At 35.4% G+C, this 19,027-nt stretch overlaps 1 protein-coding gene across 1 annotated transcript in view; it reads left to right on the top strand.

Moving 5' to 3' along the window:
• Window positions 1-3,336: 3,336 nt before the first annotated feature.
• Cda4 (chitin deacetylase Cda4) overlaps window positions 3,337-19,027 on the top strand; it is a 134,742-nt gene continuing 119,051 nt past the window's right edge. Inside the window, exon 1 of the mRNA XM_081758146.1 lies at window positions 3,337-3,609. Within this exon, the coding sequence (XP_081614272.1) occupies window positions 3,552-3,609 (58 nt within the window). The 5' untranslated portion in view covers window positions 3,337-3,551. The remainder of the gene's footprint in view (window positions 3,610-19,027) is intronic.

Raw genomic sequence — 19,027 nt, 5'->3', positions numbered from 1 at the left:
TCTTTTTTCCTTTTTTCTATCGAATCTTACCCCCCCCCCAACGACACGGCACTGGTCGAAGCTATTGAACATCGATGGGAAAAGTGTATCAAGCTAAGAAGGAGACTATTGAGAAATGCAGATAGTTTTTCCCATATTTTGTGCGTTTACTTTATTAGGTTAGTTACTTTTGGAATTATCTTCGTATCTTATGGAGGATGGATATTTGGGGAAAAGCTGGAAGACCTCGCTGTATACGCCACTGATGGTGAATACTTGACCAACAAACAGTAGTGTATATTTTATGTATTGATGCTAAACATATTAATTATACATATATTATAAATGTACAGGAATTTATGATATTTACATATTTGCTGAAGAAAGTGAGCAAAAAAAAAAAAAAAAAAAAGAAAGAAAAAACAGCTATTTGTCAGTAATGTTATGTATGTCTTCACGCAAATGCAGAAAATGTTGTTTGGTTATCTAACATTGAGAGAAAGTTAGTTACATCAAAACATTAAAAACTTATTCATGTCTTCTTTTTTTACGCAAGCTGAAGCAATTGAAAATAACATACATAATATTTTGTTAAACAATTAACGTGTAGCGTGAATAATAACTGCAATAGGGCAAGGTTATATATGAAAGAGACAAACGTTTTTGGTGCCTTCCACCAAAGTGTACAATTGTTGCACAGTACACAGTAAATAAATAAACAAAAACAAAATTTTTAAATTATTAGTTTGACCAGTATTGTGTGCTAGTTATAAAAGTAACATTGTCAACAATTCACATTCAGCAATCAGAATAAGAAAATACGAGATAATTCTTCTTACGTATGCGTTTAATTTAGCAGAAAAAGAAGTGTGCACAAAAATGGTCGTTTTGTTCCTTGTGTTAACGCTGTAGCTTACAATCGAGGCAGTTGGTGACGCAGCACCTAGAACCGCATAAAGAGACTATTATTAGACCCTATTATTATTATTATTATTATTATTATTATTATTATTATTATTATTATTATTATTATTATTATTATTATTATTATTATTATTAGTTGCAGTAGTAGTAGTAGTTGAAAGAGTAGAAGTAGTAGTTGTAGTACCTGACAGGATAGCAGCGCCGATTTTGGCGGGAAACGCCAGTGTTGTGCTTACTGCAGTTATTGGGTGAATTTGGGGAAAGGGGGAGAAACAGGGAAGTGGAGAATCTCACTACTGCAGTATATCCAATGTTTTTCTCAAAGTTGCAGTTTAGATGTTTTAAGTAACCTGATCTATTTATGCTTAATAATGAACAGCATAAATTATATAGTTGTTATTGAACGTAGGAATGAATGGTTCACCATTCCTGCAGTAATGGAGACGTACAACAAACAACAATATATTCGTTGAAACAGACCTTTCTCTACCACATATACAACATGTGCATTTGCACGGGACGGCAAAAATCTGTAACAATTATATTATTTAATATAAATATTTCTTGTTGGAAACAGACTTCATGATGATGGAAGTTTTTACTAAGCTGACCTTCTATCTGAATACTACGTTCATAAATCATGTTTAGGTCGCATATTAGATTAAGGTCACATGGACAGTGCTGTGAATCAAATTCCAGCATGGATTGCTTGATTGTTGTCAAATATGCCTCAATTCTCGAACGTCTATTCCATTTAGTTAGTTATCACAGTTTTAATATAAAAACTAGTCTTGTCTTTGTCACAAACAGGTTTCTTATCATTGAAGGTGGAAACAAGTTTTTATTTTTTAACAGATGTAGAAGGAAAATCAAGAAATAAAGATAAAAGATGTAGTTACACTGGAATTGTGAACTGATATATTGAGATTAAAGCTCGATATTGAATTCTATAAAAAATATTACCATCTTTCCTCTGCATGTGTATTTGCTTTGTCTTTCATTGACATAATCGATTATTATTTAAAGAAAAAAAACAGACACACGATGTGTTTGTAGTGTTTAGGCCTTCCTGAGTGCGGGTGCTATTTCCCTCCCCTCCCGTTGCTCATGAAGGGGTAATATACTTAAAATCGTGGTTTTTAAAATTTGTTCTTCCTGGAGAAAGGGGGGAGACCGGCAAATGATACAATTACACGAGGTAGCAAATTGCCTTTGGTACACGTAGTCCTATTTCGTTTCTCGGTGGAAGAGTGTAAAAAATTTTAATTTTACAATCATTCACTTTCATTAATCATCCACCTCCTTTAGCCTAAAGAGAACAAACGTGGGACGTTAAACTTAAAAAAAAAATCATTTCATAATTGTTTCATATCAGTGGCCAGGAATATTCTTTTATCTATGCCCTTCAGTTTAAAGAGTTTCCAAAATATAAAACCGAACTACATCCGAGTATCATATAGCTAGAATATGAGTTAGGAGATGAACATTTGCGTCAAATAAAAGTTAGTATGTTTTGTCACAAAAAAATGAAGGTCCACTTCGTGAACTACACAATTATAATACTCTGTTTTTCGACGTCATTATGGGCTCAACACTTAATAAGTAAATGAAAATGAAATGGAATCTTTGAGTTTTACGTCCCACGGTTATGCTGGTTAGGCTAAAGGAGACGGTGTTTATGAGAAATGAGTGAAAAATGGTGGAATGAAGAAAGTGGTAGGGGAAACGGGAGACCCCCGAGAAAACCCACGAGCACGGTGTTTGTCCACCACAAAGTTCACTTGGCGGGGGCTGGGATCGAGCCAGGGACCCCAAGCACCGGAGGTGAACGCTCTACCACTGAGCCACCGCACCCCCCCCCCCAACACTTAATAAGTTTCATATGGATATATTTAAACCCATATTGTTTCGCATTACCATACATGTTTGTTACTCCCTCCTCATAACTTCCCTCGAGAGCCACCACTCAGATTGAGATTTAAAAAAAAAATCTAATGAAATGTATCTGCTGGAAAACCTGGAAGATATCTAAATTCCGTATTTTCGATATGATACCACGACGATCCAAACAAAACACATCCACCACTCGAAAAATAGAAAACTCACAAGAAAATGTGTACATTTGTGGGTGTGGTCAGTGATATTTACAAATATTATAGAGAGAAATATTGCTGCTCTCACTTTGTTCACAAGAATCTAAATCAACAATAACCACTGGGTGATAGATTTACCATCGTCAAGTGCTTCTGGAGAATCGGTAAGACTGAAGTTCTGCAACGGTTGTTGCTGATGATCAAAGTAAAAATCTAAAAGACATTTGTTGTCTCCAGCAGGCCTGTCTTCTTACAACCTGAAGTCCCTTCAGCCAATGAGAGAGTTCACACGTTGGAGAGGTAAAAAGGGAAAAGAAAAAGAAAAAGTGGGGAATAACGAAAAGGAAAGTGAGCATGTAAGAATCTGGAGCTTGAAGCCTGAAGGCCTTGCACAGTGTCTGAGAGGCTGTTTCGCTTGCAGCCAGCGGTCTGTGTCTTGTGCTTTTTAAGTCTCTAGTGTCCAATCTCTTCCTTTTCCAGTTGTTTTTTTCTTCCTTCCTATCTAGTCGGTGTTAACGAGCGTTAATTAGTCACTGATTATTTCGTACAATTACAATGAATCTGAAGTATAGACTAGTGTTTGCTGTAGTGATCTGTGGGATTTTCACGCAAGGTAAGTGAATTGACATTTTGTCATAGATCTGTGATACGAAGATAAAAGGTAAACGTACAAAAGGTATAAAACAATAAATCTATTGAAAAACGTTCGAAGTCTTTTTCCAAATTTTGGAAATCAGGAAACATAAAGCTATACTAAAATAAAATTGTTTGTCCTAGTAAGAGAGATGATTTTAGTGAATGTGCTGCCTCATTGATACAAATTTTTAACATTCACTTTTCCATTTGTGCTTCGGCATGTGACATAGTTTTGTAACTGCACTTTCTTTCTTCCCAGATTTGCACTGAATGCATACAGAGTGTTTGGTTCTTCGTGTTATAAGAATTATGATAAGTTATAATTAGTGGTGACAAATTATTGGTTGGCATATTGATTAATATCTGTTTAATTACTCCAATTTTGTCATTTTTATTCTCAAGCGACAAGACTAGAGAAAATAGCAGCTATGATAATCATAAAAGATAACTCGAATTTGAGATCTCAATGAATTTAGACATTATAATAATACACGTTAATAAATATGTGTGGGGAAAAGGTCATAGTTAAAGAACTAAGACCAAAAGCTCTGCACGAAAACACGCATTGTTTCGAATATGATGGACCGTGGAGTGGCGGTTCATATCAGGTAAAGGAAATTATGCATACATACGTCATCCAAAAAATGTATATTTAAGCAATGTGAAATGATGCGCAAATGATTCCTCACCAACATAATTCCCAGACATGCTCCCAACATAATCCACAGATATGCATGGGCTTAAAGTTGGACCCAGGTAGGTAAATAATGGACTAAGTCTTGGCATCAGAGCAAATCTGTCTTCAACATTTGGGGGAGGGGGGGGAGATGAGTAAGACCACATAATCTTTTTATTTTATTTGTATTTTATTATTTTTTGTTCAAAATATTTATGAAGTTGGAAAATAATGCTGTGAAAAATCAGGATAGCAGAGTTGTTTACAACATTGGGAGGCGGGCAGATTTGAGGCTTATACTGGGGGGGGGGGGGAGAGACGAGACTCATATTGCGGTAGATGTATCTGATTTCTGAGGTGAACCTGTTCCACATTATGTATCAGGCGATGTACATGAAGTGGTAGTCAGACACAAATTATTACATTTGTCCGCAAAAGGCACATTTCGAATCAAATTATTGGGGGACATGTCCCGCTCATCCCCCTCGGGATTTGAACCAGTGAGCCTTGGTAACAGTGTATGCGGATTGTGTCAGCAGGAAGTCGGAAGTTAGGAACCACCACTTCCACAGTTCCTTGTGTTCAAAATAATGCGTGCTGAGATTTTTTTTTTTTTCTCACGGTTTTGGACGCCTTTACCTCCGAAATAATGCTCATTTATCCATATGCCTACATAAATTCTTACTTATTTTGATGTGAGGAATCATCTCTTAAAGTTTATCGGTATATTTCATTAATACCCTGGATATATATTACTTGTACCTTCTCCCAAGCAGTCTCTGTATGATTTAGAAATGATGTACCTTCTCCCAAGCAGTCTCTGTATGATTTAGAACGAATTTTATAAAGTACAGAAGAATCTAAGAACTGGAAAGAAGTAAATACAGGCTTGTTTCCAGTTTTGTCCTTCCTTCTAATTAGAATGACTAAAATCACATACTGAATTGTCGTATATGCATGATAATGATGGCTTATTTCTTACATGATTTAAGGATTTTTCATCCCAATGATTTGAACCCAATCATGAAAATGTAGTAATACGTTTCCAACTTTAATTTTGTTTCGTTAAAACTATATTTAAAAAGAAAAAAAAACATATAAAATTTTCATTTTAACTCAGCAATACTGGTGAAAATGGGCAAAAACGTTGAAATAAGTATTTGTTTAAGGAAAAATAAAAACACATTTGTTTTTATGGGAATGATACAACTGAAACCAAATTTAATCTGTGCTATTTTACTTATTGAAGAGAGCGTAGCGGCGACTTCCTCGATATTTGTGTACCTGTCCGTTTGTTCTACAGTAACTCGCAAAACTTACCTGTTTTTATAGAAACTTAGAATGTGATTTTCTTCAATTTACAGAAGTAACCTTGTTGTTTGGGATTGCAATAAATCAACAATAAAGAATAAATGTGGGTAATATGATCTTATGTTTCAGGTTTATGCATATACGTGTAAAATAAATTTACGAGTATAACCTGTAATAAAGTTCTTCGATTTTGATAAAACATAGTGTACACTTTCCCTATGATTTTGAGGTTATCATCGTAGGTTGCGGCTGAACTCGATCAAGAATTAGCTGATAAAAGGGCGTAAGTACCTCAACCTTTGGAGTTTTCTTATTTCAAAAATATGAGAAGAAAATAATTCTCTTTGATAACGTTTGTCAAAATGACTTAATGAATTTTTACACAATATCATATACTATTTTGCTTTTAATTAAAATCAGTCAACAATGGAGGTGAATTTAACAGAATCGGAAGTGAATACCTTCTTCCTTTCGACTTAACAACTTTCTTCGGTGGTGGAGCTGCGCTGGCTCAGTGGTAGAGCGTTCACCTCTGATGCATGGGGGTCCTCGGTTCGATCGCAGCTCATGCCAAGTGAACTTTGTGGTGGAAAAACACCGTGTGTGTGGATTTTCCCGATGTTCTCCAGTTTCCTTCCAGTTTCTTTATTCCCCCATTTCATTCATTTCTCATCATCACTGTTTTCTTTAGCCTAGCCGCCATAAACGTGGAACGTAAAACTTAAAGATTTCATTTGATTTCATTCTTCTTCCGTGGTAATTTTCTGAAAATGTGTGCTTTTTGGTGTAATATGTTGTATATTATTTGTGAGAGTTCATTATCACCACCATTGCGTGTGTTTGAAATCAGTTCCACGAAAAATTGTTAATTAAAAACAAAAATCGATTTTGTTGGAGTATGGCATCCCATATTTCTCTCAGACTTCCAAATCATTTCCACTGCTTGAAGCTAAAATGGATGAATATAACGGAGGGAATTTATGCCCTATCCCGATTTATAAATTAATTTATGAAAATTTTGTAAAAATAAATAAATAAAATTCGAATTTTGTCGACAACAGTCGATTTTGTTTGAAAAGCAGACTTGCTGCAATAGTTTGGAGTTGAATTTACTTATAAAGAAGAAATAAAACTCGTTTCACCTTATAAAAATATTTTAACGATAACGTTTCTTTTTTAAAAAAAATACAGAATTTCATGAGACCAATTGCTTATAATTTAATTCATTCCAGCTTCAAGTGTGTATATGTGCGTGTGTGTGCTTTAAAATAATTTCTGTCAGCAGTAGCGTCATTTCAGATTTGGCTTGGGGGGGGGGCAAGACCCCTTGATATAAGTAAAATTTCGCGTTTTTCACTGACTTACTACTATTCTATTGATAAAATCTATATAAATCTCAAACTCAGGGGGGCAAATGCCCCTCCCTGCCCCCCCTAAATGACGCCCCTGTCCATCAACAATAATAATAATTCTGGTTTTCAATAAGAACAGTGTTTCTTGAAAGATCAAGAGTTACTGCCGTTGGTTGGGATGATTATTGGTGGACTGCAGTGCGATGTAAATTCCACATTTAAAAAAAAAAAAGTTTAGTTTATTTCTACAATGCATAATAATACCAGTTATTAAGTATACAAAAAATTAGAAAATATCTGTGTTATATTCCAATGAACTTGTAAAATCTCTTCCTGAATCAGATATTGTAGTTTTCTTGATCGTTGGTGATAAATAGGAGAACCCAAAAGCATAATAAGCATAAAAAGCATAACAGCAATTTACACATATGGTTGGTACCCTGAACATAGTTGTGGTTGTCTAAGGGCCCAGAAGAAACTATTTTTAAAGCCATAATTTTAGAAAATAAAGCATAAAGCATAATTTAAAATACATAACATAATTATTCGAAAATTCTATTGGAACAATTTTTGGAAAATTCTGTTTAACTGCAAAGTTAATAGGGTAACTTTGCCAGTAGTCGGCCAGATAACTAATAACTAAAAATAGAAGTGTTGTGCTTCGACTCTCTACAAACCAAATCTTACGTATCCTAGTGTAATACATTGTTTACTATGTGCTTAAAGCAACACATATACAAATTTTTCAATTAAATTATTTTGAAACCAAAATTAATGACTTAAAAGCAAAAAAGACAATATTTCCCAATAATCGGCCGCTTAAATCCAGTTCTCGACCTCTTCATCTCTAGTAGTCGGCCATACAGAACAAAAGTAATTTCTGTTACTCTGAAGTAATATAGATACTTATCAAAGGCATATTAATTCTGTTTCAAAGAATATTTTTACGTGATAGAGTAATATTTTACATTTTTAACTAATACGATACAGTTTAAACCTACAATTACATCTGAAACACAGGGGTTGAACATTTTTCAAAAAGTAGTAACTTGACATATAAAAATATAACTTTCTATGATAACATATACATCACTTATACATCCAAGGTCTGATACTTTTTAGGAACATATATCAATAACAAAAGTATTTTTATTTGTTTCTACATTAGTTATACTATTACGTTTAAACTTGCGCTCATAAACGTTTTTATAGAAACAAATATAAAACAAAAGTGTGCATCCTGATTAACAAAACACTGATTTTCTCAAGATTAAGGAACAGGGTTTGTACTGTTCGAGCAATCTGGACAAAAGAACTCTTTGTCAAGGACATTTTCAAAAGAAAATTCTTTTAAAATTGTACATTTGAGATGATACCAATTCGGACACTTGTCACACCCTACATTTTTTTCAGGATCATCCTCAGCATCACTGTAAAGCACCTCAGTACATGCAGTACATAATTTATGTCTTGTGCCTTCCTGTTGACCATCCATAGATGTACCTGCATAACCATGTTCAGAAAAGTTATTCCTCTCCACGTGCTGACTTTTGGATGCGTTTCCCCTACTTTGTTTTCTCTTGCTATTTCTTAACTTCTTCTGTCTTTCTTCTTTTCTTTTTGCTTTAGCTTCCTTTTGTGATGTTTTTGCTGCCTCCTTATTGCGTATAAATTCTCTCCAAGCAGCTGAAGAAATAGCCTGTGGTGACTTTTCATTTACACGGGGCCGTTTTGATTTGCGAAGATTGGGTCCTGTCCAAAAAAGATGTTCGGAAAATACAGGAGAAACAGAATCTTCACGTCTCTTCTTGCTCACAATTGGATAAAGAGAACTCTCTAATGAATGTTGATCTTCGTTCGTTGTATTGGTTCATTCCCGTTGTGCCTACTTCCCGTTCTGCCTACAGACCCTCCAGCACTTTAAAGAAAATATTTTTAATTATCTTATCTCTAGGCAGAACGGTAATTCCCGTTGTGCCTACTCTTTCGAGACGGGGAATTATGTGCAGGGAGGAATTTTTGTAGGGAATATTTCTTTAGTATTTCTAAAAGCTTCTGTAAAAACAACCACCACCTCTACAAGTTTCATCATACATGGAAAATTGGTTGACTCAGTTGCAAGAATGTTAGACATTGTATGTGAAACAAACATTAAAAAAAAAAAAAAAAAATCTAATATCAAGCAATTTCAGAACAAAATTTTATTTGGGTTTCCAGTAGTTTACCTCCAGCATGCTAAGACTTGCAGTACTAAAAAATGCCACAGTTCACATCCCCAAGACATGTCTGGCCAACTATTAAACAAACAACGCAAGAGGATGCATAAGGCGGCCTTTAAAAAGAGTGTTTGTCTCCATCATATCTCTTTCCTCGAATTGATTGATTCAGTTGCCAGTAACCCGTTTGACATTGTATCTGAAACGAACACGAAACAGACTTACTTCGGGCTAATATCAATTCATTTCACAACCGAATTTTAATCGGTTTTCCAGTAGTTTATCTCCAGCATACTAAGGCTTGCAGTACTAAAAAGTGCCACAATTCACATCCTCAAGACATGTTCGGCCATACATTAAACAAACAATGCAAGAGGATGCATAAGGCGGCCCTTTTGAAAAAAAAGAGCCTTTGTCTTTTACATCACTGCTCCTTCTTTGGCATTACCTTAACAGGTAATTTGTCTTCTAACACGATTCTATACTACATGCAATGTTACATATACTTATATTGTCAATGTAAATACTACATATCGTCAATGTTAATACCATATATCGTTAATATAGCCAATATATTTAAAACATCTCACCATCACTGTTCTAAATGCAAACAGTATGCAACTGCATCTGTGTAAGCCACCAAGTCTATTACATGTGATTCCAGACGTGCCTTCAATGATTTTATTTTTTGTTCAATTCGCTTATATTTCAGCTTTGGTTCCTTCGGCTTTTTTCCTACCTCCAACATCAGCATACAAGCTTCATTCTCACTCTGTTCTTGCTGCAACAGCTGTACAAATGTAAAAATATTTGGATGTTCTCTTGTAAGTTTTCTGTTTAATTTAGAGTGCCAGCCCTCTACAAAAAAGTAGTTAATTTTTAACTAGAAGATAGAACTAACCAATAAAATAACTACTCATTTAAAAAGAAAATTTAGTCTTACCTGTAAACTTTTGGAACTGCATCTACAGGATTCTCGGACACTTTACACTTCATACTGTCTATTAAGCATCTTGCTTCAATTTTGCTCCTTTCTGTTTCATGAGAGTGTACTCCACTCTTTGATAAAACATCGTCACCCAAAACAACAACTGTCGCTTTGCACCCACGTGTACATTTCCAATATGTCTTTTCTTTACTACGTCTATTAATCCGGTATAAGAACCCTTCGTACGCGAGCACTTTCCCCCCGTATTTCGAACTGACAAATTCTGCCATTCTGTGCTGCTTACTATTCCTATTGATACTTATAAAGTGACAGATTAAAAATTTGAATTGAATTTTATACAGATTACTGTCTCGATCTCAGAACTTTCACTTTTCGAAGCCGTCAGGTGTTCTGAACGCTGATTGGCTACCGGTGAACACAGTAGCCAATCACCTTCAAGAGTACCAAACTGAAACAAAATCTTATAAATCCCTTTCCCTCCCCGATTATCTGACCTTTTGATTTGAGTTGAAACTCTACAAAAACATTCAATTATGATATTTGTATTTTGTATTCCTGCTATTTACATTGACATTATAAATATGAAAATAGAAGTATGTATGATATTATGGCATATAGTATAGAATCACGTATAGAAGACAAATCAGCTGATAAGGTGATGCCGAAAAAGTAATTTTAATGTAGGAGACTAAGACCCAACTTAGAATGTTGGAGATGAACTACTGGAAAACTGAATAAATTTTGTTGTGAAATGACTTGATATTAGACCGAAATAAGTTTATTTTCTTGTAACTGAATCAATTAATTTTCCATTTCTCTGTAAGTATTAAAAAAACACATCTCTACTAAAGTAGACGTGAATAACGCTGCTAATAACAAAACTATACCTAGTCATTTTTTCTGAGAAGAGCAAGTAAGATAACATTTAAAATATATGATGAAATTTAAAGGAATAGTTATTCTTCTTACAGAATCTATTAGAATTACTAAAGAAAAAATCCCTAGAAAAGATCCCTCCCTGCACAGAATTCCCCGTCTCGAAAGAGCAGGCAGAACGGGAAGTAGGCACAACGGGAATTACCGTTCTGCCTACAGATAAGATCATTAAAAATATTTTCTACAAAGTGCTGGAGGGCCTGTAGGCATAACGGGAAGTAGGCACAACGGGAAGACACCGTTGTATTAGGTAGTTCTTCACCGTTTTCTAAAAGATTAATCAAAGTGAAGCCAATTTGATCTACACTTTCACTTGCAATAATTGAAGTATTTTCGCTTTCTACGGCAGAAGAAATACTTAGTGAAGTACCAGGGGGGTTTAAAACGGACAAATCTTCTTCAAGAACTCCTTCAACTGTGACTGTATAAGTTCCTTCGTGTAAGTCTTTAAGGATATTTGCAGGTGCTGCTATTTCGTTTAAATCAGAATTTACACACATGGCTGTCTCTTCTGGTTGGATACTGGCAGCATTTGGCTGATTTGGATACTGCTGGTTCTTTTCCCTTTCTATTTCTTCTAAAACTACACTTGCATCAACATTTCGAGCTTTAAGTGAATCCTTAATTCTATTTATTACAATTGTAGCATTATTTAAAGCTTCCAAGGTAATAGTATGGGCTGGTGCTTGTAGTGTTCTCACAAGAGATGTTATGCATTTCGAGTAGTCCACGTTATTCTCATCAAAAGGAAAAATTCCGCATCTTCTAAATCCACTACGAATCAACTCTGGTAAAGATACGTTCTTTAATACTGTTTTCAAAAGGGGACAAAATCTTGACTTTGTAAGAACAGAATTTACATTCTCATTTTGCCATTTACGGACCGTATTTTTCCATTCCGATTTCAAAGCTTTGAAAACACTGACATCTGCCGGTTGCAACAGATGTGTTGAGTTAGGATACAAAGCATACAGAATGATTCCGTTAGCTGAGCAAAATTCACTGACTTCCATCGTAACGTGACTTTTGTGTCCATCTACTAAGAGTAGAACTGGCTTTTTGATGTTCATATTAATCAACCACTTGTTGAATCCATTAGCAATATATTCAAAGAAAATGTCACTTTTCATCCATCCGGTCTCTGATCGTCCTAAAAACCAGTCTTCAGGCATATTCTCAATTACATCCCGTGGAGGTCTTACATACGGAAACACTACAACAGGTGGAATAACTTGACCATCAGCACTAAATACGAGCAACACTGTGATTGTTTCCTTTTCATTACCTCTTTGCATTTCATACAAATTCCTGTAACCTTTGGGAGCTATAACCTTCCCGGTCTTAGGGCACATGCTAAAAGATGTTTCATCTCCATTGAAGATTCTAGTAGGATCTTCTAAAATATCTACTGCATCAATTGCTGTTAGATATTCTTTGAGATTTCTAAACCACATTCGTACGTTTTCTTCTGAAACGCAGGCACGATTAATTGTTAAGCCCTCAGGAATTCGCTGAGACAGTGAAGGATGTCTTTTAAGAAAGCCATAATACCATTTGTTTCCTGGAGTTCCGCTTTTAAATGGTGTTGTTCTACCATCTTTCCGCACGATCTTGCCGACTGTATCAAGAACATCAGACTGTTTTCTTGGAAAACCTGCTTTCGCTAGATCACACAACCATTCAGCTAATTTACTCTCCTCTGCTTTCGTCAAGACTGTATCGGGTCCCATTTGCCGAGGTTTTTCAGGAACTCTTCCATGTAATCTGTCTTGTAATGTTGTCCTCGGAACTCCATATAGACGGCTTGCTTCTCTTACTTTCGTGCCATTTTCTCTTATTTGTTTTAAGGCAAGATTCAAATTTTCTTCTGGGTATTGGTGAGTAGATCTCTGTGGTGGCATGATGTGATTTCTCAACAACGTCTGAAAATGAATAATAAAACATGTCTATAGTTTTAACAAAATTCTTATTTTGATTTATTTTAAACAAGCATTAAAACTACTAAAGCATTGTAATCGTTAACACATCTTTAGAAGTATTTCAGTTCAACTATGAAGTGTTTCATTGTCTACCTTATACTTATGACTTAGTGTGGTCCCATGTGACGTAGACGCTACGTCTTAGGTGCAATCGTCCCCGGGATAAGGTCACTCGGTCGAAAAAATGTAACAGATTTTTCAGGACAGCCATACTGAGAGTTTTTCTGGGTTTTTCTCATTCACACCAGGCAAATGCTGGGATGGAACCTAACATACAAGTCCCTGGCTGCTTCCTTCCCTTAATATGCCGTCTCATGCCGCGGATAGTGTGCTTGTCGAGTGACGTCATCTCTCATATGTGATGGATTTAAGATGTTTGAAATGTAGATGCCGGTAATGTCAATAAATCTATTTAAATAAATAATCTTGTAACTTAGCTTATTCATCAAACTATTATTTATCCCGAAAATGAAAATGGACTTTAAAAATCAGACTTTTAAGAAGGAAAAAGAATGCAGCAGTTGACACTGTAAAAAGCTAATATGAGGAAACGCTTTTATCCATGGTTAAAACTTCCTTCGAGATCATCGTAAAAAGTGAACTGATTTTTGGAAAGGAACACTGTTGATTAATTTGGTGTAACCTCTGCCCTATAGGAATTCCTTTCATGTTAATAGCATTGCGAGAAGTGGAGATGGGTTCATAAACACGAACTAAATGTAGCAACAACCGTTGGTGGCGATGTCAGGGCTAAGTGGGGCCGGACCCGCCAAAGTTCGTTAGGACGCCCAAGGATCTGGATTTCTTCATTTGGTCCTTGACTTGGATATCTGACAACGAAACGCACTTACATAAAAGTCCCATCCCCAATGTTATACAGAAATCGGGGCCGCTGGCAACATTTAAAATCATTCTGGCCAATTCATTTGTTGTTAACCACAATTCATGTTTATTAAATCAACTCATAAAACCATTTCTGCATGTTTCTCTTTTTATAGGGAAGTATAATATCTAATTATAAACATTATGTAGCAGACGGCCGAGAATTGGGAACACTTTCTCTGAATATTTACCATTAGTCGGCCTTTTAGAACTATGTAGGCCGACTACTGGGTTTACAAAATTTTTGAACGCAAATCGCATTAGAAATGAATAGAGGAAACTATGCTTTATCATTGAGATTAATATTTCTACGCAATAACTCATTCATAACTTTTCCAATAGTCGGCCACTGAGGCCGAGTACACGAAAACCACATTGAAAACAAACCCCAGTAGTCCGCCACAATATTTTTACATCTTAATATAAATTGTTCAAGAAAGAACACCCATACACACACACTTTTGAGTCTTTTTACTAGCTTCATTCTTATATCTATTGAATTTCACTATAAAATAAAATTATACGTACCTCTGCAATAGGTGTCTTCAGTTAGCAAAAAATTAGCAATCAAGGCCAGTACGACTCGTTGCACTGAATCATCCACAACAACAACTCACAGTCTCGCACCTACAAAACACAAACTTGGCAACGAGGGGCCGACTACAGGAGCATATCACGTGGTTCATTCTGTACGAATATCCATTGTTGCTTTCAATTCGTCATCTTATTTTCTGCGAAAATCTCTGTGTGTGGTCGACTACTAGAGAAGGCCGACATTAGGGTAAGCTACCCTATTTTTAAAACCAATATTTACAGTGCAAAATCTTTGAGAACATAACAATGCAACAATGAAAACTTATTTTATTTCTATTGTTATGTGTACCTCTTGAACTGAGGACTTTCTGTAACCTTCGGTGGCATCTTTTACTTTCCCTTTCAGTATATGTGCACTTCTAAGGTGAACAAAAAAAAAAAAAAAAAAAAAAAAAAAAAAACCTGTCTCAAGTAAAGTATCTCTTTACAGCGCATTAAGTAGAAAGTTTCTTAAATATGAAAGAAGCTGGTTGCATATAATACTAATAAATAGATCAAAATATTAGAATATTTAATTTATTCTAAATACTATACATTGTTCACGATTAATTTGAAATAATGATTGAAATTAACAATAAAGCATAATAAAGCATAATTTGAAAAAAAAAAATAAAGCATAATGTTGCTCTAGTGATGAGTACTCAGTTTGCTTCCTTTTTCCTTTCTTTCCTCTCTTCCTCACAAAACTCCACGGGGAGAGAGAGCTTCTTTCGGATTCACGTATAATTAACGTCTATATTTGAAAAGTTTACTATGTTATTTGCGTTCAATAATTAAAAAAAAAGTCTAAAAATAAGACACAAAACAATCTATAGACCTTAATTAGCTGAACAAATTGATGCGCGTCAATTTAAACACTCATGCGTGGTTTTCGAGAAAATGAAAAAGAAAACGAATTTCCCCTATTTCGTAAATCTAAAAATTTATGGAGGACGAAATCAATTAAGATGAGATTGTTATTGAAATGTACCATAATGAAGTTCTTTATTATGACATTAGCAGGATCACAATATACAGTTCGGTTAATGACATGAAGCCTATATAAACACAATGAAGAGAAATTCAACATCTAGAGATACGCACGTCATTACACATTCGGTTTCAATAATCAATATGGTTTAAATGTCATATCATATCTAGGCTTGATCCTTGCCGGGGGCCCTCTCTAAATATATAGACTATAATAAATATTGAATAACATGGAAAGTAAGATAAAAACATGTCTCCTCTGTTGAAGAATACTTAGTCGTTGCAGTTTGTTCCGTTCCCAGAGTTCGGTGGTGGCCCCAGCACTGAATGTACTCTTGCGATCCGATTATTGGAATGAAACTAACAGTATTATAAAATACTGTTTTAGGGCCTTTCTTTGTGGTCTAGTAAGAATATATTTCAACAATATGAAGAATGAGGCCCCAGCAACATTATATTTGTAGAATATTTTATCTACTTACGACTTATGTAAACTAAAGTAGTATTTGAAATGAAATGAAATCTTTAAGTTTTACGTCCAACGCTTATGCCGGTTAAGCTAAAGGAGACGGTAATGATGAGAAAATGAGTGAAAGGTGGAATGAAGAAAGTGGGAGGTAATGGGACAACCCCGAGAAAACCCGCGCACACGGTGTTTGTCCACCACACATAGCGTGAGCTGAGATCGAATCAAGAACTCCATGCACCAGAGGTGAACGCTCTACCACTGAGCCACCGCGACCCGCAATAGTAGTTGAGAACTACGATTTGAATGAACTAGTATTTCCAACGAGACTAGCGAAATTATAGTCTCGTCTCGATTTTCATCTTGAAAATAAGACGAATTGTTATGTTTTATTGTCGATATGACAAGCGAGACAAAACAAGACATTATTCGTCTTGTGGGTGACATTAATTGAATACATTATTTGCAATTGCTATTTATTGCTATTTATACATACAATTGCTATTTATTGGTATTAGACCAATTCATATCTCAACTCTGATGAGCAGCATCTCTTTTGCAATAAAACTGAACCATTTATGTTTACTACAGACAGCAACGACACCATGTGGCACAACTGTAAAGCTATTGTTTCCGAACAATCGAAACAAAATTATGAATTCTATAGCAACCAAATTACAAGACATAGGAAAAAATGTATATTTTTGTATTTCACATTACTATGGATCTCTACCATGGAAAAAATACTGTAATTGTAATATATTATTCTATATCTATTACTGTGTAGCAGACAGTATTTCGGCTCGTACACATTTCCACGGTTAGCTGCTATGTTACGCTTCAATTGAGAGTCATACTAACACCGAGAAATGGAAGCACTTGTATGGTACGCGTCAAATGAACGTTCGTAGAACATTCATTCGCACGTGAATGACAGAACAACACTTTGTTCAATAGCAGTGTTTTGACTTCCACGCATCGCAAGCTGCATGATTGCAATAATATGCACCGGTTTTGGTTAAAGCAGCAAAGTTAAAAGTACAAGACATTTGTTTGTTCGTTCGTTATTTAGTGATCTTCGTGCTTAGTGAAAGATTGGATACAGTTTTCGAAAAAGAAAGTGTATTTTTAAAAATCTGAGTCCTTTATTTCATTGCAATTGTTTTCTATTTTAAAATTAGAATAAAAAATAAGCATAATGAATTAGCATGGGGGAAAACCAGTGATCCAGCTTTTATCTCTGTGAGAAGATCAGTAATCACACAAAAAAATAGCATGGTATTTTATATTTGCAAATAATAATAATAATAATAATAATAATAATAATAATAATAATAATAATAATAATAATAATAATAATAATAATAATAATAATATCTATGAGTGTGCCGCGAGAATTCAACTTACACCCGTAGTGTGCCGCAAGTTGAAAAAGGCTGGGAAACGCTGGCTTAACCGATTAAATAGCAAATTGATGTACAGTCATGTTCGAATAAACATAACTACCCATTTGGCTTTGAAAAGCCCTACATCCTTATTAATAGGTTACATTGAACAAATGTGATTTTTTTTACGCCAATCATGATCTTCAGTTCAAGCGAAAGTATTAACATTGTGCATAGGTACTGTTGCAAGCTTTTAAAAGGCAGGTGGGTGATCAGTTTTCTTTAACAATACTGCACTTATGCGTACTCAGCATAACATCTACTGGTTCAATTCAATGAAACCTTCGCCAATGTCTCGACTGGAATCTCTGGGTGGTTATAAACTACATATCATCACGGTTAGATTTCATGAATATAACCAACGGGATAAAAAATATAATAACATATATGAACAGTGAATGGTGATTGTCTTCTTTTTGTTCAATTTATTTGATGATGTAATGCTTTGCATGAAATAAGACAAACATAACGCTTTTCAGTGCGGGCCTGTGCCCTTTTTCCTTCAGTTTAATGTCGCACGTTCATGTCATTTAGGCTAAATGAGACAGATGAATGAAGATGACAGACAATGAAACAATTGGGGGAATGTGATTGTGCGGAGAAAACTAAGTATACGATGTTGTCCAAAACAAATTCGCATTGCTTAGGGTTGAACCAGTGACCCCTAGAACAAGAGGTGAGCATCCTACCACTGACTGGGACCCTAGGTATGTGTACTCCCTCGTAACATTGACGGAGCTCTCTCGTGTCTGTGTGGTTAGCGTACGCCTACTTCCGGCAGGAGTTCATGTGCTTTAGATCTTAAGTTAAGCTATAATTTACATGTCATGTAGCCTCGGAACTGAATAGAATGCTAAAATCCAATCTAATCGAAACATGACTAGTTTACTCAGTAGAATTTTCTACTTAGTAGCAAATTGTGATGTTAGAACAAAAGTACCGGTTTTTCGTTCTCTGGTGTTACAAAAACCGAAACTGATTGTTGAAAATTTTCAAATCACCAGTTTAGTTTTCTAGCAAACCGGTATCGAGTTTCCAACATTGGTTATTGGGCAAATAAACTGGTTACGGTTTTGAAACAGTTTGGTTTTCTATCTAGCGGTTCCTATTTTCTTTAAAACTGGTTAGTGATAGTGTACACGAGATCTGACAATTAATTTCGCAAACTCATTCCATAAATGTGCAACATACTGGTGTGAACATCTTCAAAGTATTCTTCCTTGGGAAGCTATAGATTGATACCAGCGCCTACTCCACCCTTCGAAGCAATTTTGGAAATCTTATTTCTGGAATGGCCTTCAGAGCTGCTGCCTTGTTAGCCTTGCTGTAATCAAAATGCCTTCCTTTCTACACTGTTTTGATCCTTGGGAAAGAAAAAAGTCATTGGGGCGAGATCAGGTGAGTATGGTGGATGGTCTACCAGTTATTTGTTTTCGGGCCCAAAACTACTGTATGAAAAGTCCATGTGGGCAAGTGCATTGTCGTGATGGAGAAGCCATGAGTTTCTCGCGAAAAATACTGGTCGTTTGCGCAACCTTTGCACCACTCCAAAATACTACACTCGCTTGACTGTTTGACATCGTGGTACAAACTAGTGGTGGGCACAAAACCGGTTTTGCG

This window comes from Thermobia domestica, chromosome 5, assembly GCF_964235325.1.
Source record: "Thermobia domestica chromosome 5, izTheDome1.hap1.1, whole genome shotgun sequence".
Taxonomy (NCBI): domain Eukaryota; kingdom Metazoa; phylum Arthropoda; class Insecta; order Zygentoma; family Lepismatidae; genus Thermobia; species Thermobia domestica.
This window is presented reverse-complemented; position numbering and strand designations above follow the sequence as displayed.